Raw genomic sequence first — 23,873 nt, 5'->3', positions numbered from 1 at the left:
TTAGTCATTTTATTAGTTATTGTTTTTTTTTTTTACTTTATTAATTTTTATTTCAGTTTTAGTAATTTAGTACATAGGTAAACTAAATGAAAATGACAAATTTTGACTTGGCAACGTGCTGAAACAAAACTAGTTTAATATTTTTTATTGTTTTATTTTATTTCAGGTAACGTTTATTTAAAGTAACAAAATTATTTAATGGTTTTAGTTTTAACTATAATAACCCTTTTACCAATAGTAAAAACATTTTACTAACAACGTAAACGTAGCCTACTTTTTAATTTTGTTTTATTTATTTAATTATTTATTTTAGTAAACGTAGCCTACTTTTTTATTATTAGTAGTAGTAGTAGTAAACGTAGCCTAATTTTTCAACGGCTCTGGTAAATTTGACGTCATCGCTGGTTTTCACATAGACATAATATACGTAGACGCCTCATAGACTGACGCTGCCTATTGGAGCGGACGTATCAGCGCGGCGCCATCTTGGATGGGTCCCCAATGCGCCGCCCCCCGCATTTATTTCTACTGAGGAAGATGTATCCTCAACTACTATAATCATAACTCCCCGAGTTTTTACCGGATTTTCACACGGTTTGGTTTGTTACAAACGGCAGAGACTTAGTTATGATACAGGACGCTGTCACACATTGAAAAATTCTGCTTTCATGTTGAAAGACTTTGTATTACGCTCTTTAACAAAGACATATGGTAGGCTATGGCATATTGATAAATGTATAAATGAATGAATTTTATATTTTAATAAAGAAACAAGTTTGATTGTTCATTTGAATTTATTTCACACTCACTCATTTATAATTTTATAAATGGTAAAATAACCTAAATCGTTGTTCAATCTTACTTGTGAAATGTAATCCCATGCGATCTGGTATCAATACTGCGTCGGTTATTGCAACCGTAAGCTGCACAAAATATGGGCATAATTACTCGCTCTCCGTTGACTCTGGTGCTAGCGTTGAGTGGAGAGACCCAACCAATATGGCGGCGACGCTGGATCACGCTCCAGCACGTCATGAGGCGTCTACGTATATATGTCTATGGGTTTTCATCGGTAGCTTCCATAGACTGTAAAAAAAAAGATAGCTTCACACACTGAAAAGTTACCCATGATTCTCCGCACTGTCTGCGGCTCATTCAAAAATGGAGGAGAGTGAGAGAGAGTCGGAAAGTGGGCGATGTTCAGCACCTTCCCAAACATCTGACCAGCAAATCCCTACCGAGACTTCCGACCAAAAACTAGAGACTGACGAAGATGATATCAAAACTAAGTTGGACATCAGTTCGGATAAGTTTGACCCCTTACTCGCTCTATATTCCCCACAAGTGCCACTGCCTTACCCCAATATCAAGTGTTTTAATAACATCGCAGAATATGAGAGCTTTATGAAAGGCGGTCGAGGCCGAGCGAAACCCGAAAATGTGGAGAAAAGACTCCGAAAAGCACAGAAAGGTAAAGCAGACCCGGAGAGGATAGAGAGGCTGAAGAAACTCATGGTGAACAACCCGGTTGAGGAGGAGGAGGGAGAGGGAAGCGGAGTCAAACGACCGCCTCGACAGCGAAAAGCGGCCAAAAATGTGCTTACCAGAATGCCACGTATGTTTCTCTCTTTACTGTATATGTCACAAGATAGCAAACACTGAACTGTGGGTTCACAACAAAAAGTGCTGTAGGGCAGTTCTGTGAAGGTGAGGTGACAATAGCCAGGGTTCCCACGACTTGGATTTCAGACACATGAATTCAAGGCCTGGAAAGTACTTGAAAACAAATATTGGTCCTTGAAAGTGCTTGAATTAAATTTGAAATACATTTTGTGAAAATTATAACACGCCCCTCTTAGTCCTAGTATATTTGTTTTGGAACCAAACAGATATCGCCCCCTCATTGACTAACTTACCATAGTAATTATTTTTCCTACTATGGTAAGTTAGTCAATGGGCGGGCGAGATCTGTTTGGTTACTGACATTCGTCCAAATATCTTTCTTTGTGTTCAGCAGAACAATGAAATTCAAACAGGTTTGGAACAACTTGAAGGTGAATACATGATGACAGAATTTTCATTTTTGAGTGAACTAACCCTTTAAAAAGTCAAAATTGCGTGATTATAAAGCCACAATTGTCACAATTTAGTCTTATAAAGTTATAAAGTCAGAATTGTGATATAAAAATTGCAATTCTGATTTTTTTTTTTCCCTCAGAAGTGCTCATTTACATCTCTCTGACTTTCTTTTCTCAGAATTGCAAGCTTATCTCTATAATATATTGTATATATTCTGACTTTAAGCCACAATTACGATCCATATAATTTTTTTTTTCACTCAATTGCAAAATGTATTTTTATAATATTATCTTTATTATAATGTTTTTACTCAAGTAATGATTCATAAAAAATGAAAACCAAAACTAGTGTGGAATAATTGTTAACATTAGGGATAAGAAAGCTGCAAACGGTTTTAATTTATTTCCAAAATTAACGTACAATTGATTATGTGCCTCTTCCGGGTAAAAATGGATGCAAATGCAATTGGACGATAAAATGTTAAGTATTGTAAGAGGTCTTTCATGATGCTCCATATGTGATGTGAATTTGATAGGTGCTTGATATAAAATAAACGGTGCTTTAAAAAGTCCTTGAATCTGGTGTTCATGAAAGAGTGGGAACCCTGGTTAGCTCACTAGGTTGTGTCTGTCTTTGCAGTGCATAAAGGCAGTCCATTGGGAGAGCTCAATAGGTGCGTCCAGGAGAAAATCAGAGTCAAAGTTCACATCCGGACCTTTAAAGGGCTTCGGGGAGTGTGTTCTGGCTTTGTGGTGGCATTCGATAAGTTCTGGAACCTGGTAAGTATTAAGGCATCTTTACTTATTATTATCATTACTAATAAATGTTTGTACCATTTTTTTTATTTCTCTTTTTATCCTCCTGATTCTTTTGGTGGCAGGCAATGGTGGATGTGGATGAAACGTTCAGGGAGCCTCTTTTGGGACAAGCTCTTTATCATGAGAAGGCACTTACTGTCACAAGGGTAATTCATTTGAATGTTTTAAATAACCATGTCAAGTCTTGATAAAAAATATTAGTTAATAGAAAAAGAAACTGGTTTATACTAAAGAATTTAATATTTTTGCTGGTATTTTTTTCATATTCTTCAATATAATTATATTGTTTATAAATCTAATTTAATTTTCTATTACAGCTATTTGAAAAACTGAAAGTTCAAGAGACTGTGGCCCTCAGTGCGGTTGAGAGGAAAGGAGGAGATAACCTCTTAAAGTCAGACCCATACAGTAGTTCATCTCAACTCGGAGACCGAACCGGTAGGAGAACCAACCCCAAACATACCCAGGAAAGATCCGAACTCTCTGAGAAAGACAAGAGTGCATCAAAAGTGACACAGAAATCTGAAAGCAAGCCTCAAGTGAAGTATGGAAGAGTGCACACGCGCCATGTCAATCAGCTATTTATACGAGGAGAAAACGTTCTTCTTGTAAACATACAACAGGACTAAATATTGTCCTTATGAAATATTAGTTTACTTTTTTTTCGGAAGTCTCCATGAAAAGGTTTGTAATATGAGTGTATCATATTGATATGTATATCAACAGGCGAAATGAATATGTTAAATGTAGAGTTAAAAACTTTTTTTTTTTTTTTATCTCATCCTCAATACACACTATTTGTTTTTGCTTTGAATGACCACTAGGGGGAAGTAAGACACTGATACATTGTAAGTGTGGACATTGATTGCACAGGCTTATTTTTGTTATATATTTTATTAATTATCAAGGGGGAAATGGAAAAATATTTAACAAATCATTACTGATATTCTCTTCACTGCTGTGTAAAATGAAAGTAATCTATCAATCCCACTAAAACGCTATGGCCCATCAACACACTTATTTTCATGTCAAAGACTACTCTATTAGACGTTTATCTCTTTTAGTGTAAAAAAAATTGCAGTTGGATTTCTCCAAGGATTTCATAAAATAGTACAAATGGGTTAATTGAGCTTTTTGAGGTTGGAAATTGCATGTGGCACTCAAGGCTTTTTGTCTTGACATGCTTGAATGCTATTTTCCCTTAGCCTTACCCACATTACTCACATGAAATATAAAAACGCTTTCTATTCACTATTAAAATCTTAGTTCCTTGTGATTTACTCAGTCACATGTCCATTTGAAATGCGTTATGTAATTTTATGCTTATAACACTTGTATAAAGATGTTCTATATTTCTTAATACAACTAATCATGGTTACAAAACAGACACTTATGGTTTAAACAGTAACTGCTGTTCGAATTGCTCTAGTTGTATTCATCCTCAAGAATTTAGGAAATAATTAATTTCCCCAACTTAATAGTATAGGCTACTTTCAATAGTAGAAATGTTAATTGTCATTCGCAGCTTGCTTAACTATGAGTATCTTTAACCACTCTATATTTATGAGGAAAAGTCCAGCAATTTGGCTAGGGGAACACGTGTTCAGATGAAAGTAAATAGAGTAACTATTCTGAAGTAGGGGTTGCACAGACTAATCGACTAACGCTCTGCCATGATGCTTTAAGCATGACGTCGACTAATCGCTGATCATGGCCAACAGAGGCACAACAGGATAAAAAAATCTTTGAAGTCCACCTTTAACTGTATCTGATTTAAAACGAGCAGAAATCTGTTGAGAAAAATAACGACCCAAAGATAAAAGATCTGATAAAAATAAACGTATGTAGGACAATAGGCTTGTGGGCAGCGCTGTCATATGCCATAGCTGTGCACAAGGCAACCAGCATTCAGTCTCAGCTCATTCATAGAACGCATTTTTGCTTTGGCAGTGGAATAGGGAGAAAATGTAAGGTCTCGAGGTGTTTTTTTTTAAAGTTGAACTGATTTGAACTTGAGTATGGAAGTTTTTCCCTACCAAAATTAAAATGCTAAAATTGATCACATTATAAATCAAACTCTCAAAACAGCTGCTCAAATGATAAATCAAATGCTCAAATTATTACGCCACGTTTTTAGAATGCCGTGTCATACGCAAGATGCTGCAAAAAACACATCCGTCTAGCATGTATTTACATAGAAAAACAATGAAAAGTAGCGCATTGGAATGGAAAAATGCTGTGTGAACGGCTCCATTTTTGTTCATTAATGACGTCATCATCGACTAGTCGACTCGACTTTAAAATATCTGAAGTCGTTCAACCCCTACTCTGAAGTAAGGTTACATATAGAAAATAATGGTAGGATTCAATCATTCTGCACTACGCATTTAAAAACTTATACATAAGACACTGGAACTGTAGCAGTTTCCTTTTCCTACATTAAGCTCAAGTTCCTTAGTAGTCAAATGTGACTTATTAATTTTACGCCAATTAAAAAGTTCACTGGCAAAGGACCCAGTGAAAATGGGACATGTGGCTGTACTGCTTTCATCCTATTAATGCATGCAAAGTTAACATTTGAAGTCAGGTCCTAGGAGAACTCTAAGAACAGACTATTTTTAAGACATGCAATTGATTAGAGGAGATAAAAACAAGGATCACAATGAAAATGGAAATCAACTTTTTATTGTCATTCATAAAAGATCATAAGTACAATCATGTCATTGTATGAAATTGAAAACATATTAAACATTCTCAGTGGAAGAAAGATCTTGTTTTTTGTTGCTTGCTGTAGATTTGCATAAACATAGTGTTTCATGTAACACTCCCCAACCCTTAACCACTCAATAGTTTAGATCCTACAGAACCCAACAGACCTGACTACAAAGACCTAAACCAGCCCTTCAGGGGGGGGGAAAAGAAACAAGAAAGGAAGAATTTGGTCATTCTGCTTATAAAATGCCTCAGAATGGAGGAGAGGCGCTCGGTTAGCGTCAGCGGACACTGTGGACAGAAACAGATGATCTTGACAATACAGTGATGGTCCTCTGGATACAGCATCCAACTCTGTGCTACCAGGGTTTACAAACACACTGCCTCACCCTACACTCAGCATGAGCAGACCTGCATAAAAATACGAACCCATATCAGGTTCAAATATATATAAAAATCTTTTAGACATCCAAACTCTTCCTTATAAGTTAACCATGCAAAAACATTAAAAAAAAAAAAAAAAAAGTGTGTGTGCATATTATGTACACCACTGGATATGGATCTTCTTTAACAGTACCTTTAATAAATACTGTATTTTTCATATTGTCTAAAGAATTTATTTTTTTTTTATTTTTTTTTTCAGGGGAAAAAAAAAGGCAAGAGGCTGACAGGCACCATGTGTTCTAATGACAGATTTTGCATTTTCATAAAGATGCAAAGAAGATCAGATTACACATTTACTATTTAAGGCCACAAAGGTTTTGATTTGGAGTCATCATTCTATCATCTTGATGTACTTCATTTCTCTTCAGAAAAAGGTTAAAATCAAATACAAAATGGCAAAGTGATCACAAGCTTTACTCCATACAAAAATCCTCACCGTCATAATTCGTTAATCTTAGAACTCAATAACTTATTGTCTGCGCGCAAAAATATTTACAGGTTATCAACTTAAGGCAGAGTAGAGGAAAGGCCAGAATTGATTATTATGATTTTTCTACAGCATTAGAAACCCAAACATTTCCTGGGTTAAATTAAGAAGTTGTGTAAGAGGTCAACCGGAGTCATTCACTATCATCACAATCCTTAAAGCGATATCCCGTCGCCATGGAAACGTGGGACGTGCGTGCGTGTGTGTGCAATGACCGAAATGATTCTCAGAACAAGCCAGCCACCCTCGACAGAGCTCCTTGGTACAGCTGATCAGAAGAACATCGAAAATAATATAATCATCCAGTTGAACAGCATCATTTGAACAAATTTCCTGTGAGGCTTTATTTGACATCTTTCAAGTAGTCTTTGTCTTCTAGCTCTTCATAGCTTCTTCATGGTCACATCTCCTGAAAGATTGTTCACTTAATACTTTGCAATTCATTTCCCAAAGTTGGCAAAATCTGCAAAGGCATCTTGTTTAGGCTGTCCCATGGCAGGGTTCATCCCCATGACCGGCATTCCTGTACCCATGCCCATGCTTCCTGGCATCCCCATGGCAGCTGTAGACATACCCATGTTCATATTCATTCCCATCATTCCCTGATTGACTGGCATCCCTCCCATAGGTGGCATGGACATGGCACTACCTGTCATGCCAGGCTGCATGCCCATGTTCATTCCTCCCATCATGGTGTTGCTGGGAGGTCTGACCATTGCAGGGGTAGCCTGCATGCCCAGGTTCATTCCAGCAAAGCCCTGAGTAATCATGTTGACAGGAGTCTGAACTCCTATTGCAGGATAGAGGGGAAAAAAATTCATTAGGGCTGCCAATCCATTAAAATAATCAGAATTGTTTTCTCAATTGTCTTTGGTGTATAAAATGACACACTGATTAAATGCGTCATATGTTTGTTTTTTAATACACTACCGTTCTAAAGTTTTGGAAGGGCAAGATTTTTAAAAATGTTTTTGAAAGAAGTCTCTTATGCTGATCAAAAATACAGTAAAAATTTTGTTAATTGTTAATTTTTGTTAAATTTTAGTTAATTTTTTTTTTTCAGGATTCTTTGATGAATACAAACAAGTAAAACAAAACAGCGTTTTTTAAAAATAGAAATCTTTTGTAACATTATAAAATGCATTTACTGTCATTGTTACTATGATGAAAAAATGAGTATTAATATAAAAAAAATCTTAAATAAAAAGTGACCCCAAACTTTTGAACAATAGTTTATTTTAAAAATATTAATTCTATCATAACCATAAACCTACCCAAATATAAGCCTATCATAAAGGCTTTTTAATTTGAAAGAGTGCCATGGTCATCCTAAAGTTCTCTATTAAAAATATTACTTATTTGAAAAAAAAATATATATATATATGAATATTTTAATTGAAAATGCTGTAAAGAAGGTTTCAAACTCTAATAGTAATGTTCTTGATTCTGGAAAATTTCCTAAATTTAATTTTATAGCATAAAGCTTTATTTATATAACACCTTTTAAAACACTCAAGAAAAAAGTGCTTCACAGAAAACGTCACACAATACCATAAACAACAAACTAAAGAGGAAAAACAGAACTAGAAGAATGAGAAAATTAAAAATGCATAAAACATGGCAGATTGCTCTCTTCATCTGATTCTACTTTGCACTTATACTTTCATACCTTATATTATTATACTTATAATTTTTAAATTATTTTTCTTTCTTTTTTTTATTGCTTTCTCATTTTCTCCTTTCCTCATACAGACCCTTAATTATTTGAATTCTTTTGAGCTCATTTAATTTTCTAAACTCCAAGTTCAAACCTGTCCCAGACACTCTACATCAGTGTCTATATCATGGGTGTCTATACTCGGTCCTGTAGGGCCACTGCCCCGCAAAGTTTAGCTCCAACTTGCCTCAACACACCTGTCTGGAAGTTTCTAGTATGCCTAGTAAGACCTTGATTAGCTGGTTCAGGTGTGTTTGGGGTTGGAGCTGAAATTTGCAGGACAGTGGCCCTCCAGGAGCAGGATTGGACACCCCTGGTCTATATGCTTACCATGTTGCATCATGTTAAGCGTGGGCTGAGAAGGTTTGGGTGGCTGCATTCCAGGGCCAAGGTAGTCCAAGCTTATGTCTACATTAGAGTTGGACCAGGTGGAAGGCACAGAGGCTTTGGGATTGGGCTTCTGGGCCATCGGCTGCTGGGGCATCAGTGGACCCCCCAAAGTCTGCAGAGGCTGTAAAAACCAAAGGAAAATCAAGTCAGTTTTAGGACAAAGCATTTCTGATAGCGCCCATATGATCAAAAACAATGTTTCTTCTGATTTTGTTGAGATGATACTGTTCTGCTGCAATTCAAGCATGATAATTAAAATTCTCTGATGGCCATGAATGTTTGCCAATGGCAGAATGACACAAGTCAGAGAAGAAGAAAGGCAGTATTAATACTCCAGAACATGACACTGTGGTCTTTCAGGGTTATCTAGACTCTATAGCTATGCAAGACAGAAATGTTGGTTGAGAGGCATCGTCTTCTCCTAAAATTATTTCAGCATGTTAAAATGCATCTCAAGTCCCTCTAATTATGGAGGGAGGGGGGTTGCTTTTTTCTTTAGCCAAACAAAACTTGCCATTTTAAAGTAGGTCAGGCTTTTAGCATGCAAATATTATCTTTGTGCAAGGCTTTTGTTTCAATTTAATGGTTTTCTGACTTAAACTTGTTCCTCCTCATTCTGCCATTCTCTGTGATGGGTGTCCCAAGGGGACCGGGGTTGATGGGTAATGAGGAGGGGGTGGGTGGAAAATTGTGCCGATGCTGCGTGTTAACCCTCGCTCATTTCGCTTTCATGTTGCCTGCTCTCTAAACCACTTGCTCTGAACCTCGGCCAGAATTGTCTTTTCTTGCGTAAATAGTGTTTAGTGTGCAGTTCCACTTAGATGAGATGCATTAAGTACTCTACAGATGGGGATCTGAATGAAAACCACATCTATGTGCAGCACTGGCTCTACATCACTAGGTTTCATCTTGATTCTTTGTGCTGTAAACATAATGTTGAGGGATACCAATACACAAAAGTCTATTAAAGGTGTGATAGCTAATGAAATGCAAATGTACACATTTGTAAGTTAGGCTAAAACTACCTATACAAGACTCTGCATAACAATGTTTTGTGGCTTATATTCATTATTTTTGTGGAGTTTTATAAGTCTATTAGCACTGCGGCCATTTTTGTACTCATAAAAGTCGACTAAATAAACTTCCAGTAAATGTACACAATTAAAATGTAAACTACTATTCAAAAGTTTGGGGTTAGTATTTTTTTAATGTTTTGGAAAGAATTTATTATGAATTTAACTAAGAATCTATTTGGCTGCATTTATTTGATCAAAAACATAGTAATACTGTGTTATTACAATTTAAAATAACCATTTTCTATTTGTATATATTTTAAAATGTTATTTATTTCTGTGATGTCAAAGCTGCATTTTCAGCATCATTATTCCAGTGTCACATGATCCTTCAGAAATCACTCTAATATGCTGATTTGGTGCTAAGGAAATATTTTTTAATATTATATTATATTATATTATATTATATTATATTATATTATATTATATTATATTATATTATATTATATTATATTATATTATATTATATAAAAACCCAAACATTTGAATGGTACACTAAAAAATGCTGGGTTAAAAACAACCCAAGTTGGGTTGAAAATGGACAAACCTAGTGATTGGTTTAAATGTTTGCCTAAAGTGCTGGGCAGTTTTAATTAATCCAATTAATGTTTAAAAATTACTGTATGGCTGGCTTAAAATGAACCCAAAATAGGTAAGAAATTAAAAATAAGAATCAGACACATAATTACTAGAGGCAACAATAATAATCAAAAGGTGAACATTTATTAATAAGCAATTTAATAAATGTTTATTGTTGAATTATTATTAATTCAACTTATTAATAAATGTTCATTTATTAAACATAATAAATGTTAATTTCCAACATACTTTGGGTTAATTTTAAGCAAGCAATACAGTCATTTTTAAACAATAGTTGGGTTAAATAAAACTACCCAGCATGTTGGGAAAACATTTAACCCAACTGCTGGGTTTGTCCAATTTCAACCCAGCATTTTTTAGAGTGTAATGTATAATTTATCTCTTCTCAGAAAATGAACCAAAACTACTGATGACTCATCTTGAATGCAATAGCATAATATCATTTGTCATCTAATAAAATTCTCTAGAAAGAGAAAGTATCACCTGCAAACCAATAGTAAGTAGCAAATCAGCTTTTAGTTACATCAACAAAACTATACTAGCTATTAAAAAAAAGTAAATAAGAAATAAAAGTGGGACAAAAAAAAAAAAAAAAAAAAAAAAAAAAAACTGTGCTCTTTAAAGCTTTTCATGAAGTCTTGAAGTAAAATGACTGTATGATGTATCAAGTACTCTTTCTTCATATTATATACGTCGATAACATTGAGAGAAATCTTAAAGCCAGAAGACACCTGTGATGTGGACGTTGGTAGGCCAATGGTCTGAGAGGTGGTCATGGAGAAGTTCATGCTTTGGGAGGTGCTGAAGTTAGTGGTCTGGGAGGAGCCCATTAGGTCAAAAAGGTCAGATGAGGGTGCTGTGGATGAAGGGGCAGGAGCAGGCGCCACCTGCAGACCTGAGAAAAGGTCTATTCCTACAGGGTTGACAGGCTGGGCCACCGGGACGGCTGGTTGGGCTACAGGAAAAGCGTTCCAATCACCAAAGTCTCCATTTCCACTAGACGCTGGGGCTGAGGAAGCACAAAAGTCTCTGATGAAATGGTGAGCAGAGAAGCACAAATATTATCGAGAACTAAAGTATCACAGGTGGAAGCTTTTTGATCAAAAGCCATATTTATGCTTTAACTGCACAAAATCTACAATCTTGCTTTACGTCAAGCTTTATCATCTAGCAGATAAAACAGGATTTGCAAATGAGCAACACAAGAGAAACAGTAATAAAACTATCAGGGCTCTGAAGATGCATGAATATCAAAAGAATCTCAGTCTCTCAGTTACTTCAGCTCAGTCCCAGAAATGCAGAGGGTAACGTGTCATACCCAACAAGAGCTGAAATGTGTCTGTGCTCATTAGCTTTTAGCACAGCAGCCCACCATATGGCTGCCCCCTCCTTTCACTATTTAAGAGCTTTCTGCTTGGAGTATTTCATAAACAGGCAGCTGAGGATGGCAAACTCCGGTCCAGCAGAAAAAACTAACAGCCTTCTGTTATATTCCCACAACTACATTTAAATAATCATATAATAAACACACACATATCACCACTTCGTGTCTTTCAAGTTGTACTCCCTTAAGGCTTTGACTTTAACATGCGAGTTTAATTAGAAAAAAATATAGAGACTTACTTTGGTAAAAATAATGACTTTTTCTGTAGGCATATATTCTAAAGATCATTAGTTACAGAATGTTAGGAATCAGTCATGATGGTCGACTTAATCAATAACTAAGTTCGACAAATTTATCTAGATTTTCTGATTACTAGTTCTGATATTATTAGTAAGGATGTTTTAAATATTGTTCAGTTTCACTCAGTTGCTGTTTCTGTCTTACTGTCCTAAGAAACATGTTTGATAGGGGTTATGTGAACCCCAAAACCTGCCTAATTATACAGGGTTTTCTTAAGACTAATTAACTGAACTGTCATTTAGGAAACACACTGACTAGTTCCTTTTGAAAATACAGTACCATTCAAAAGTTGGGGGTTGTTACGTTTTTTTTTTTCGGGGGGAAAAAGTATCTTATGCTCATCTAGGCTGCATTTATTTAATAAAAAATACAGTAAAGTTGTGAAAGTTTATTACAATTTAAAATAAGTTTTCAATTTGAACATTTTAAAATGTTATTTATTCCTGTGAAGGCAAAGCTGCATTTTCAGCATCATTACTCCAGTCTTCAGTGTCACATGATCCTTCAGAAATCATTCCAATATGCTGATTTGCTGCTCAACATTTATTATTTATTATCAGTTGTACTGCTTATTATTTTTTTTTGTGGAAACCATAATACATTTCTTTGATGAATAAAAAGTTAAAATCTTTTGTAATAATGTAAAAGTTTTTACAGTCACTTTTGATCATGCTGAATAAAACTAATAATGTCTTAAAGCAATCTTACAGACCTAAACTTTTGAACAGTAGTGTATGTTGTAATAAGAAGTAGTAAAAATAACCAAGTGTTTCAGGTTGTATTTTTGACCTGATAGTGTGTTAAGAGGTTACATAAACATACCAGCTGATGACGGAAGAGTGGCTGCAGCTGCAGGAGAGGAGAAATCAGCAAAACCTCCAATTAGGTCAGAGTTTAGAACTAGAATGAAAGAGAGATGTTCAATTATGACATTCTATATTTGCAAAACCTATAAATTCTTCACTAATTTCCTGAAAAGACAAAAATTGAGAACATAGAAATAAGAAACATCTGTTGGCATCTGTAAGGGACACACACACACTCTGGTCACGTTACATTCCAGCAGCCTGTGGCTGGAGTTATGTAGACGAGGAAAGATACAGCTGTTTGACTGGTGGAGGAGGGAGCAGGACAGTGAGGGGAGGGAGCTACACATCTGCTCAGCACTACACACCCACCAGGGACCACTTTGACATCTGGCCCCAGTCACTAAATGCTCCAGCAGGCAGCATGAGCGCAGGAGAGTGCATATGCTAAACTTCACTGTGCACCCTTCCCTTTCAGTGGGAAACGTCCACACCACCAAACTAATGGCAGAACGCTTCCTGCTACTTTCACTTATCTCCTCATCCATTCTTCATGAACATCGACTACAGCTTGCATAACTACTCATTATTATTATTCATACAGAAAAGCAGTCTGACAGAAATGTTTACCTTATGCAAATGACTCAAAATAAGTATTCTTCTATTCATGAAAAGTTGAATGCTGTATTGTTGGACAATGTCCTTTGCAAGATTCATGCAGCTTGCTTTGAATGTTGCGAAACCAGGTCATGTACTGCTCGCTTTTAGTTTCTATCAGGTCTTGGGGCAATCCTTGATTACTTTCAGAGTGGTTTGAAAAATTTTGGCTTGAACATCTTGGATGTCTGCAGCATTGGTGTGGTCTACTTATAACATGTATTGTGTACATAAAGCACTCTTTAGATTTAGTGACTTGAGGCAGAACTAATCGAGTAGTTGGTGCTACCCTACTTCCATTAGGGATGAACCCTAAAAATATATAAATATAATTGTTCTTGCATGTTCAATTGTTGAGGTAGTAAAGTAAGTAAATGATAAAAAAATATATCTAAAATATGTTCCTCTGCCAACACCATAGCTCCACAAAGATATTCTTAACTCAAAGAAACCCAAAGAAAATGCATGTTACTACTGTCACCTTTGGAGGCTGGTTGAGCAGGTGCAGGATCTGCTGAGAACAAGTCCACCAGACCAGAACTGGGCTGGTTCACTGCTGATGTAGTCTATGACAACAAAGAGGACAAACTGAAAACACTCTTAACAGCTACCACAAGATGTCAGTGTAGAGTCAAAGTTTTTTTTTTTTAAATACAAGTTTAACATTTCATTTCATGCTATATACTAACAAACCTCTCGTTGAAGTTTCATATTTGATGAGTCCAAGTGCCAGAGAGGTTTAATTATACAGGAAAAAGACTAGTGCTAGTAGCTGTTGTTTCGCTGTAGCGTTTCTCTACCTGGCTTGCGTTTGTGTCGGTGGAGGGTTTATCGCCAGTGTAATGCGCAGCTGCTCCCAGGTCTATCGTTTTGGATGGAACACCTCTCTTACGAGTGGCAGTGGTCTCCGTGGCCTGGACGATCTGGACGCTTTTTGTTGTCACCGTCTCTTCATCATCTTTAAATTCGGATTTCCCCGTCTGCCCGTTTCGTGTTCCCCGACGGTCCTCATCTGTCTCACTATACAGAGGAGATAAAGCATAAGCTGGTATAAGATTACTAACAAAATGTTTTATTTGAGAACAAGTAGACAAAACAAATCAGTCCATGACACAATCAGTACAAAATGTTATACAGCTGTCAACAATTTGTTCATTTAATTAGTTATAACATTTATGCTATTTGTGTTTCAAAAAAGAGAAAATGTGTTTCAAGGTGAGACGGCCTGGGGGTCCTGACCCGAATCTGTCAGGAGAGTCGTCCCTGTCTTTTTTGCGGAACATGTTGATTGTGTCATCAATGGTGCTTCCAATCTTATCGCTGATCTCTCCCAGTTTCTCACTGAAAGGGAAAGCTCCCTTGCTTTTGTCCCAGTCTTCATCCCATTTCGAGCGTGATTCTTTGAAATCAAACTTGTCCTCCGCTGCAGAATGCATGAACAGGATAGCAATGTGTTATGCTATACACACATATTATAAAGACAAGCTTCATTTAGAACTTAAACATGGCAATATAAGAAGTAAAAGGGTGAATCTCTGGGTCATATTTCACCCCAAAATAAGAAGAAAGATTAATATGTTAGTCTTGCTGTTATATATAAGCAAGTGTGATCCAAAACAATAGCAAAATTTGCAATTAGCATTCAAAACTTCAAAACAGTCTCTCACTTCCACCACTATGGATCAGTGATTTTGATGAATCACTCTGCACTTCAGCTTTTCATCAGATTTTCTATCCAATCAAATGCTAGAATCTAAAGTGTTCCACCCCCTACATTATAAATAAACACTGAAGCTATGGCTAATATTGGTCACTTTTACCATTTTCTACATTGTGAAAGGCACATAGTGCACTATAGGAGATAGGGAACGATTCAGTGTAAATATGCTTTCCATTGAGGTGAATGAAGTCTGGTTTCATGTTAGCGTCACGTGAACCCCCGCAGCGCGCACATAGTCTGCTCCAGTCCAGGGACATGATAGCACAGAGCGTATCATATGCGCGAGTCGGCATATACCAGAAAATGTAACGGACCCATTTGAATTCTGCACAGAATGCTATATTTTAAAGTGGTATGGAGGAGAAATGGCTAGAGATTAGGAGGAAACTGCGACTCTGACAGAGCTGCGATATAAACAATACGCTATTGGTAGAGATGCACAGATTGCAAGTTTCTTGGCCGATTCCGATTTTTTTTGTTAGTGATATCGGCCGATACCAATTTTTGCCGATTCCGATTTTCTTTCTAAGAACTATAATTGACATATACAAACAAAAATCTACTTTCTTCAGTGCAAAGTTTTATTTTCATTAAAAAAAAAAAAAAAAAAAATATTAAAAGCAAGTAAAATAAACAGCTCAAATAAATGCAATAGAATAAAGAGAGCTATGACACTTAAGTTTTTGGGGTTAACTGGGTTTCTATTCTACAGAAATTAAAGTAATCAAATGTAAAATGACACATTCAGTGTTATTTTACACTGGTTACCTTAATTTCTGTAGTCTTTATTGTAAATATTAATACAGATCAATTCTTACCATTAAAATTATAAAATGTATTCAGTCAAGAGCAGAAAGTGATTTTCTTTGTCTTTTGTTGTTTGATTAACATGACAGACAGCAGCAGGAATATTGGACTGCTGGCCCTTTAAGAGTTCATGGAAGGTGTTTAACGGACCCAATACTGTTACACACAACATGAGTTCACTTTCTCAGCTATTTAACGATTCAAAACTGACTGTGTTTATCTGAATACTCGCCAAGATTGCCTGTGCCGCTGGTTTTGACATACTTTTGTATGTATTTGACAGTTTAAGCTAAGTAAGCCACTTACTTTGGTACTTGTGACTCTGTTTGACTTCTGTCTCGTGGCTTGTCTGCTTCACCTATATAGATCAGTGGTGCGCGCACCTTCGGCGTGAGTGCAAAACCTGCGGGAATTACTAAAATTTATGCGCAGTAAGCACTATTTAACCGGAGCGAATGACGAGTGACAGAGTGTAGGCGCCCATGCGGGGGTGTGTCACTTCACCGTGACAGAGAAGAGAGCGAGAACGTGCAGCTGACGTTATTGCCTGTGCCACTGGTAACAAAAAAGATCGGCTCGGAATCGGTAAGAAGTGAGAAGAGGTGCATCTCTAGCTATTGGCCATTTTTAAAAAAAGAGGAGGAGCTGTCGATATGTCCCGCCCTGTCTTCCTGTTTCAGTGGAAATTACGTCAACACACTGAATAATGCTGCGTGTTTCAAGGCATTTCAGTGGGCCTTTAATGGTGATTCTCATTAGAATTAAATTACTGAAGCATAAATTAAAGGAAATGTAATATTACCAAAAATGTATATATAAATTAATACTTAAATTAATATACAATTTTTTGTTAATTAAACTATTTATGAGGTGGATGCTTAATTGCCATGAAAATAATGCAAAAATTTAGGTTTATTGTTGTTATGCAAAATATAATTTATTTTTCCGGGGGGGGTGGGGTGAAATATGACCAGGTAAGAGGTTCACCCATAAACACTGACTCGATTTCAATGTAAAGAGAAGTGAGATGAGACAGTAAAGCTTCCTCTTAGGTATATTCCATAACTAAGAACTGTGATTATAATGTGGTTACATTACTGAAAAAATTTGCAAGCCACCAGCTCAAAAACACATTAAAAGACATATATCTCAAGTTTCATTAAACTTTAGAGCTAAATGACTGTCAAACTAAAATAAGATACCAATTAAATCTGAAACGGTCATTACAAATCATGCCTTTTTTTCCTTCCCAATCCAGGACATCAAAAATATAATTTATGCTGTCATGTGAAAAAGCAGCTATGCTGGGTATCAAATTAAAGAATTAGTACTGTTCACTGATCTGGCAATGCAAATCCTTCAGGGATAATAACAGAGGAGAGGAGACGGAACCTCCTTGTTTTCAGATAGTCCCATTTAAATAAATTCCTTATGATAAATGAGTTTGCTGTATGATATAAAACACCTTGTAAACCCTTATAAACATGATGGTGAGGACAGTGTGTGTGTATGTGTGAAAAAGAGAGGAAGTTAAGGACTTACAGTATCTGAAACCTGACATGCTGTCAGAGGACACGCCTATATACTTGTCCCTGTTTTTCTTGGCTTTCTTCCTCTCCTCTCTCAATCTATCATCATCCTGGACAAACTCTATCAGCTCCTTTACCTTCTGACGCACATTGACACCCTGGTCTTTGCCATTCTCATCTGAAATCACAAAACCCATTCATCCATCATTTAAAGGCATCAAACAGTGTACATGTAAGACAAAAAAATTATATAAGCTCTCGTCTTTGTGCAGTTCACTCACCTATACAATGAAAGCTTTCAATTGAACGCAAGTCATACAGGTGCTCTCTTGCACTAGTGACCACACGTTCAGATCCATTTCTAATCAGGTACGCCAGCAGCAGTAAAGACTGAGGTGGAAAGGAAGTAAAGCTCAGGACCGATTACAGCAAAACAAAACTCCTGGATCGTCATCAGTAAAACATACCTTGTAAACTCTTCTCCAGTTTTTCTTGTTGTCTTTCAGCATTCTGGTCCACAGCATATTCATAACCTCTGGAAACTGCTCATACATGAATGTAGCCCTGAATTGAAACCGAAGATAGGCAAAACTTAGCAGACTTTCCATATCGTGAGTATGCGTAACTGTTGACATGTTCAGAGTCAAGATAAAGAATTTAGAGAAGTCAAAAATAAACCATCAAAAAACCCCCACTTGCCTGGCAATCTCTCCCATTAACTGTCCAGAGGGTCCCCACGGGTCGTCATTGGTGGCTTCTCGAACTTTAGACTCAGTTTCAGTATAGTTCATAACAACATTGGTTCTGTAAAAAAGAGATTAAAACAAAAAAGTAAAGTCTTTCAGTAAAGTCTTTATTCAGAGTGATTGTGTAATAATCTGCTGGAAAGAGCCTTTCATCAAAGACTAAATATTACTGAAAAAAAATTCAGATAAATCATTTGTAAAAATTAACTGAATTGAGAGACTGAGCAGACAGCAGCTGTTGCACAGGTGCCTGTATTAATCATCTCCATGAGGTGATATTTGGTATATGCACTTTAAACAGACATCCATAAAGTTGATCCTGTATCAAATCAGTTAAATCCTTTAGTTGAACAAGATGGAAATGATATTAATCAAAATAAGGACCTGAACTGCGGGACCCTGGCGAGCAGGTTTGTGCAAGTGCCAAGTGACAATTGTAATTAATGATTGTAATGAATGTATTAAAGAGTCTGCTGAAAGAGAGTTTGTTTGGTCATGCAACTGAAAGAAAGACCATTTGTAATAAAAAGCAAATTATTTATTACAAACATGCCATAGAAAAAATGGTCACCCTCATGTAAGGCACAAAATTGGCACAAAATTGTCCCTTTAAAGTCTGTGTGAACCGGAAGTTGCAACTGACTTTACTTCAGTGTTGTGATGCATTTCCAAGTGAAAAGGAATATTGAATAGAGGGCGAGGTTTTATATCTTCTCCATCTCTTGCTCATAGCAGACTGACAGTTGGAGGGGAGTGGTTAAGGATATTCTACCCAAGTCGTTAAACTGATGTCATCAGAGAGGAAACGCCATTCCAGAATGGAAGCAAATTTTCACATTACCCATGACAATTTTTTTCTGTGTATTACCTTGCATGGGTTAACTGATAACCTCAATACTAGTAATGTGCGCTAACAAAGTAAATAGTGTCAATTTTGATTTCACAACGACTTTGAGGTTACTACCCCAGGGACAACCTGCTGTACTTCTGACAGTGAACCTGCGATTCTCCATACAACAAAAGCATACACTTTAGTGAGAAGGGCTGTCAAGCTCCAAAAGGGCAAGAAAATTAAGAGTACAAAAAAAAAGTAGTCCATATGACTTGTGTGCTACATTCCAAGCCATCTAAAGCCATATGATAAATTTAAGTCTGCATTCATAACTAGGTCGCTATTAGCTGAAAATTTCTCCCTCCTTTATAGTTCTCAAATCACACCTGATACAACATGATCGGTCACAAAACGCATGAGAACGTGGACATTCTGCAAATGATCTCCTTTTGTGTTCCAAGGCAGAAAATCAAATGGGTATCGAACAACATGAGTTTTGAGCTATCTGACAATGTGGTGAGCAAATGCTATTTTTTTCCTCAGCTATAACTGAAAATCACTTCCTATTCAAACTATATATACAAGGCATATTTTTGTGCATCATGTTATCTGGTGAGTGAGTAACCATTTTTAAAAAATACCCTAAGGTTGCATCACTGGTACCAATGAAAACTTTTATTTTTAAAAAAAAGGAACAGAACAGTTAGAATAGTTATTCAAATAATTCAATCTCAGACCCTGCCTTCGAATACCAGATGGAGGTAACCAGCAAAGCATGGCACTAAAATCTCTTATTATGCCAAACCAGTTTAGCACTAGAGGGCCATAACCAGAGTAACATAAAGAGTGGTTATACAAGACACACAAGATCTCAGTATATGGGTGGGGTGTAGGACAAGCTCTGTAAGAATAGAAGGTGGATCAAATAAAAGCACCATATGAGGTCCACAATCTTTCCTGCTCCGAGATTTTTTGTGTTTTTTAAGAAAGACCACTACCATTTGTCTAGAAAACGTCTCAGTTTACAGCCTATTGAATAAATTACATGGGTATTGTCTTGCTCAATGGAAGAATAAACTGAAAAAAGCTGAAAAACAAAACAAAACCTCCCTACATCCTTGTTTCCTTGTTTATTCAAGGTTTAATCAGATAGATTACACAATGACCTAGACAAAGATAGAATCAAAATGATCAAAGAAAATAAAATCTCCCTGGACTACCAGACACACTGTAACACTGTCGACACAGTTTGAGGTGATAAAAAAAGAGGTCAGGACATCCGTTTGCTTATGCTTGCAGGGTGCAATCATCTCCTCATCCTGAAAAATTTGGGATAAACAAGAGTGTAATTCTTCAAAAACACACACCAGACCGGTCAACTGCATTAACTGGTTTCACAGCTTGAGGAGGGCAATGCAGGCTGATTTGATTTTTATTTCAGGTACTACTGAAGTCTTCCTGTGTCATCTCAGAACTTTCATACCATTATGGAACAGGCTGTTCATTGCTTTCCCAGCATGAAGCTAAATTCCCCACACTTCATCAGTCCACCCATGGCTACACTTGGCAAGTCGTCTGTAAAAAGGTCAGGCTGTTGGAGATGAAAAAGACTCTGGAGGCTTGCTACACTGTTTTCAAAAACTTGCAGTATAAACAGGAAATGACTTTTTTTTTTTTTTTTTTGATGGTGGTGGTGGTCTAGATGGTATTGATTCTTTCTTAATATTCAGTGTCTTCCAGCATATAAGATACAGGCTTTTTTGCTTCTCCAATAATTAATTTTTGTCTCCAAGTAGCTAGACCCTTCAACTTCCAACAGTGTCAGCTGATGAGTTTCTTAGCTGAAAAGAAAATGTAGCCTACATGACACATTATCAGCAACCTACCCAGTTAGGCAACACCCAAATGTTTATGCAAACTCACATTTGTGAATTAAAACCTTCAGTAACCGCTTTTCTGTACTGTCAGAGAAGGATAAAAAAAACTCAGGTTGAGAGTTGTACAATAACCTCTTTAATGGTCATTATACTGTAAGACATTGTTTTTGAAGCTAAACTCACAAAGTTTCTGTTGAATAAAAGTTGAAATTGTGGTTCTTCAATCGCACAAGAAAACAGGCAGCCCAACTCTGAGACATACACAGTCTACGAAAATAAACCCGAAGTGTAGTCTGTGACTTTGACCAGCAGTTCATTATAAGAAGGAGATTTGATTTGTCCTTGACCATGGCACTTCTCAAGACAAACACAATTCTGAATTGCTGTACTTTCCTTTTCAACAGCCTTGTAAACTATTCATAAGACAGTAGTAGTCAGTCTGCAAGACAGCACAGCTAAAACAGAGTTTAACCCTTAAATGGTTTCTGAGATAGTGAGAGGGCCCAATTTCTGAAGAAAGAAAAAAAAAAAAATCAAAATTGAAAAATCGTATTTTTTATGAAGTATTGGAATGCACATCGTAATCTTTAATCAAAATAACTTCCCCTCCCCTCTTGCAGCATATTTTCTGATGATGCGTTTACTGGCATGAGGGCGGGTCAATAACCTGTCACTCACATGAGATCACAGCTATAGCAAACCATAACCATCCAATCAATTCCCAATGAACAAAATCAAGTTTCGCCCTACATTTTTTCTTATCCGAGAAGCTGTTTCATTTTGGATATGCTTTAGAAAAGAGAAGTAAAAACTATTACAACTTCTGCTTTTTTTATGAAGTTTCATGAAATTACCTAGTATTTGCTGGGACCCCAAGTAGTGCCTTACTATAAAAAGTGGCATCAGCCTAGAATCTTTATGTAAAAGCAAACATGACAGCATGTTGCACTGGACTAATCTCAAAGTAAATGTTCATCTTTTAAATGTTATTTTCATAGGACAAACAAACTGTAAAATTGGTTGCACTTTATTTTACAGTATGTGAACTTTCAATGTACTTACCCACAAAAGTACCGAGTAGTGTAAGGTAACCACATGGGTTAAGTTAAGGTTTAGGGGTAGGTTCAGGGTTAGTACCTAATTAGTGTAATTTCTACATCAAGTACAAATTATGTTCAAGTGCTACCGTAAAATTTATAATAATAGCAATATTTTTAGAAAAAACATAACTGAATTATTTTGTTGGAACACTTTCCTTAAGTTTCCCTTTTTTTTTTAGTTCCTGTCCTTTAAGGGGTTAAAATACAAGTTTCAGTCTAACAGCAGCAGTTTCCATGAAACTCAATGTGCTCCATTATAGCAGCTACGCAACCATCTTTATACTTACAGTATTAAATGCTGAAAGTGTAAACAGTTTGACAATTAATCAGCAATGGACACCACACAAATATGGACAATGAGTAGTTCACATCAGGCTAACTGGTTAGCATAAACAATGCCTGAAAATATCTGTCAAAAATGAAAGTTATGGTCACTCTAATGCCAAGTAAAACGTGTGCTCTTACTTTGCTTTAAAACAATTTTTCATTCAGAAATGTTAACAATCGACATGTTAATCTGATGTGAAAAGCACTATTAAACACAAGCGCCGTGTTTTGACAGCCAACACCAGAAGTTTAGCAACTGTCATAAAATTAGCCACGGAGTTCAAAGAAAAGAAGTTTGAGGGAACAGTTTGTCTTATAAACAAAATTAAACCGTAATAAACAAGTGAAAACGTCTGATAAAGTATCGTAACCGACTGAAAAACGACTGGCGACTTTTAAGGGGACAACAAAGCTGTAGTTAGCTACTGTGCTAGCTCCAGTCTCGAGAGTGCATGTGACGTCAATGAGTGCGTACGTGTCTCATTTTCAACAGGTATGAGACAAGACACCAAAATACTTACGAAAACATTCACAATACTCACGCTTTATCAACCAGCTCTCTCACTTTCCACATATTCAACATCTTGGCTGTGTTGTTGTGGCTTTCGGTCGCGAAAACAGGTGTTCCAGCCCTTGAAATCCGCTGGTCGCGCCAGTCGAGCTGTCACGACAGCCAAAGCATGAACTCTAAAGTTACGCTGCTTCAGGCAGCGATGAAGGAGCGCAGGCCAGACAGGTTACTACGGAAATGCTTTGTCACCTACGGAAATTTCGTAGGCTGCTTCAGCACAACCTCCTTGATGAGGACATGACATATACACCACAACCTTCCAGAAGTGGTTAGTGAATGAGAATAAAACTTACATGTTTTAAATTATAGTTTAGTATAAATTATTAGTTAATTTAGATTCATTAACATTATTATAAATTATTCATTACAGTCTGTAATAATTTATATTAATTATTAATTGTTGTAGGATTTGTGCATTTTTTTATGTGTCTTTATTTTACATTTCAAATTTATCTGAAAAGCCTATAAAAGACTTTACAACATACTATTGGGGCACAATATGCCCAACTGAGCAGTGTCTTTTTTCCCCTATTGGTAATAATAACAATGTTGAAATAAAAATAAATTAAAAATATTTTTTGAGCCAAGACTTTATGTACCTAATCTTAATAAACATACAAACACTGCACTGTATATAATAATAAAAAAAAAAAAATAAATAAAAAAAACCCTGAAAAATAATACGTTCTGTATAGAAAATATATTAAATTTAGTCAGACATGTTCATTGTACTGTATGGCACTGCCACGTTTTATCAGTCACATCTGTCAAGACAAGTATGAGACATTAACATGTTAGAAAGTAGCAAGTTTCTGGGTGTCAGCTCCAATAGGTAGTCCATTTCTCAGGAGCTGAGATGCCAAGACTTTGTGTGTTCTGGTAGATGGGCCATCTTAG

The 23,873-nt window shown here is 36.4% G+C and overlaps 2 protein-coding genes across 2 annotated transcripts; one reads left to right on the top strand and one right to left on the bottom strand.

Annotated features, from left to right (window-relative positions):
• The first annotated feature begins 1,009 nt into the window (after window positions 1–1,009).
• lsm11 (LSM11, U7 small nuclear RNA associated) lies at window positions 1,010–5,457 on the top strand. The gene is made up of 4 exons (XM_067387763.1): window positions 1,010–1,615; window positions 2,719–2,858; window positions 2,960–3,043; window positions 3,215–5,457. The coding sequence occupies exons 1-4, from the start codon at window positions 1,162–1,164 to the stop codon at window positions 3,524–3,526; spliced, it is 990 nt and encodes a 329-aa protein (XP_067243864.1). The 5' UTR covers window positions 1,010–1,161; the 3' UTR covers window positions 3,527–5,457.
• A 107-nt stretch (window positions 5,458–5,564) lies between these two features.
• Window positions 5,565–23,151, bottom strand: clint1a (clathrin interactor 1a). Its single transcript, XM_067387751.1, has 12 exons — window positions 22,948–23,151; window positions 18,223–18,327; window positions 17,991–18,087; window positions 17,805–17,913; window positions 17,537–17,701; window positions 14,707–14,890; window positions 14,268–14,487; window positions 13,949–14,033; window positions 12,827–12,904; window positions 11,052–11,329; window positions 8,588–8,768; window positions 5,565–7,330 (listed from the first exon to the last, which is right to left on the bottom strand). Exons 1-12 carry the CDS (start codon window positions 22,986–22,988, stop codon window positions 6,981–6,983), a joined length of 1,893 nt encoding a protein of 630 aa, XP_067243852.1. The 5' UTR covers window positions 22,989–23,151; the 3' UTR covers window positions 5,565–6,980.
• Window positions 23,152–23,873: the final 722 nt, after the last annotated feature.

Source organism: Chanodichthys erythropterus, chromosome 1 (genome assembly GCF_024489055.1).
Source record: "Chanodichthys erythropterus isolate Z2021 chromosome 1, ASM2448905v1, whole genome shotgun sequence".
In the NCBI taxonomy this organism is placed as follows: Eukaryota; Metazoa; Chordata; class Actinopteri; order Cypriniformes; family Xenocyprididae; genus Chanodichthys; species Chanodichthys erythropterus.
This window is presented reverse-complemented; position numbering and strand designations above follow the sequence as displayed.

Bases quoted from the DNA above. Each gene is read 5' to 3' on its own strand.
- clint1a (XM_067387751.1), bottom strand. From the start codon at position 22,988: ATGTTGAATATGTGGAAAGTGAGAGAGCTGGTTGATAAAGC. The intron at 17,702-17,804 runs GTGAGTGAACTG...TTGTGATTTCAG, and splicing joins TGAAAGCTTTCATTGTATAG to ATGAGAATGGCAAAGACCAG. The intron at 7,331-8,587 runs GTAAGCATATAG...ATCCTGCAATAG, and splicing joins GCTTAACATGATGCAACATG to GAGTTCAGACTCCTGTCAAC.
- lsm11 (XM_067387763.1), top strand. From the start codon at position 1,162: ATGGAGGAGAGTGAGAGAGAGTCGGAAAGTGGGCGATGTTCAGCACCT. The intron at 1,616-2,718 runs GTATGTTTCTCT...CTGTCTTTGCAG, and splicing joins TGTGCTTACCAGAATGCCAC to TGCATAAAGGCAGTCCATTG. The intron at 2,859-2,959 runs GTAAGTATTAAG...TTTTGGTGGCAG, and splicing joins TCGATAAGTTCTGGAACCTG to GCAATGGTGGATGTGGATGA.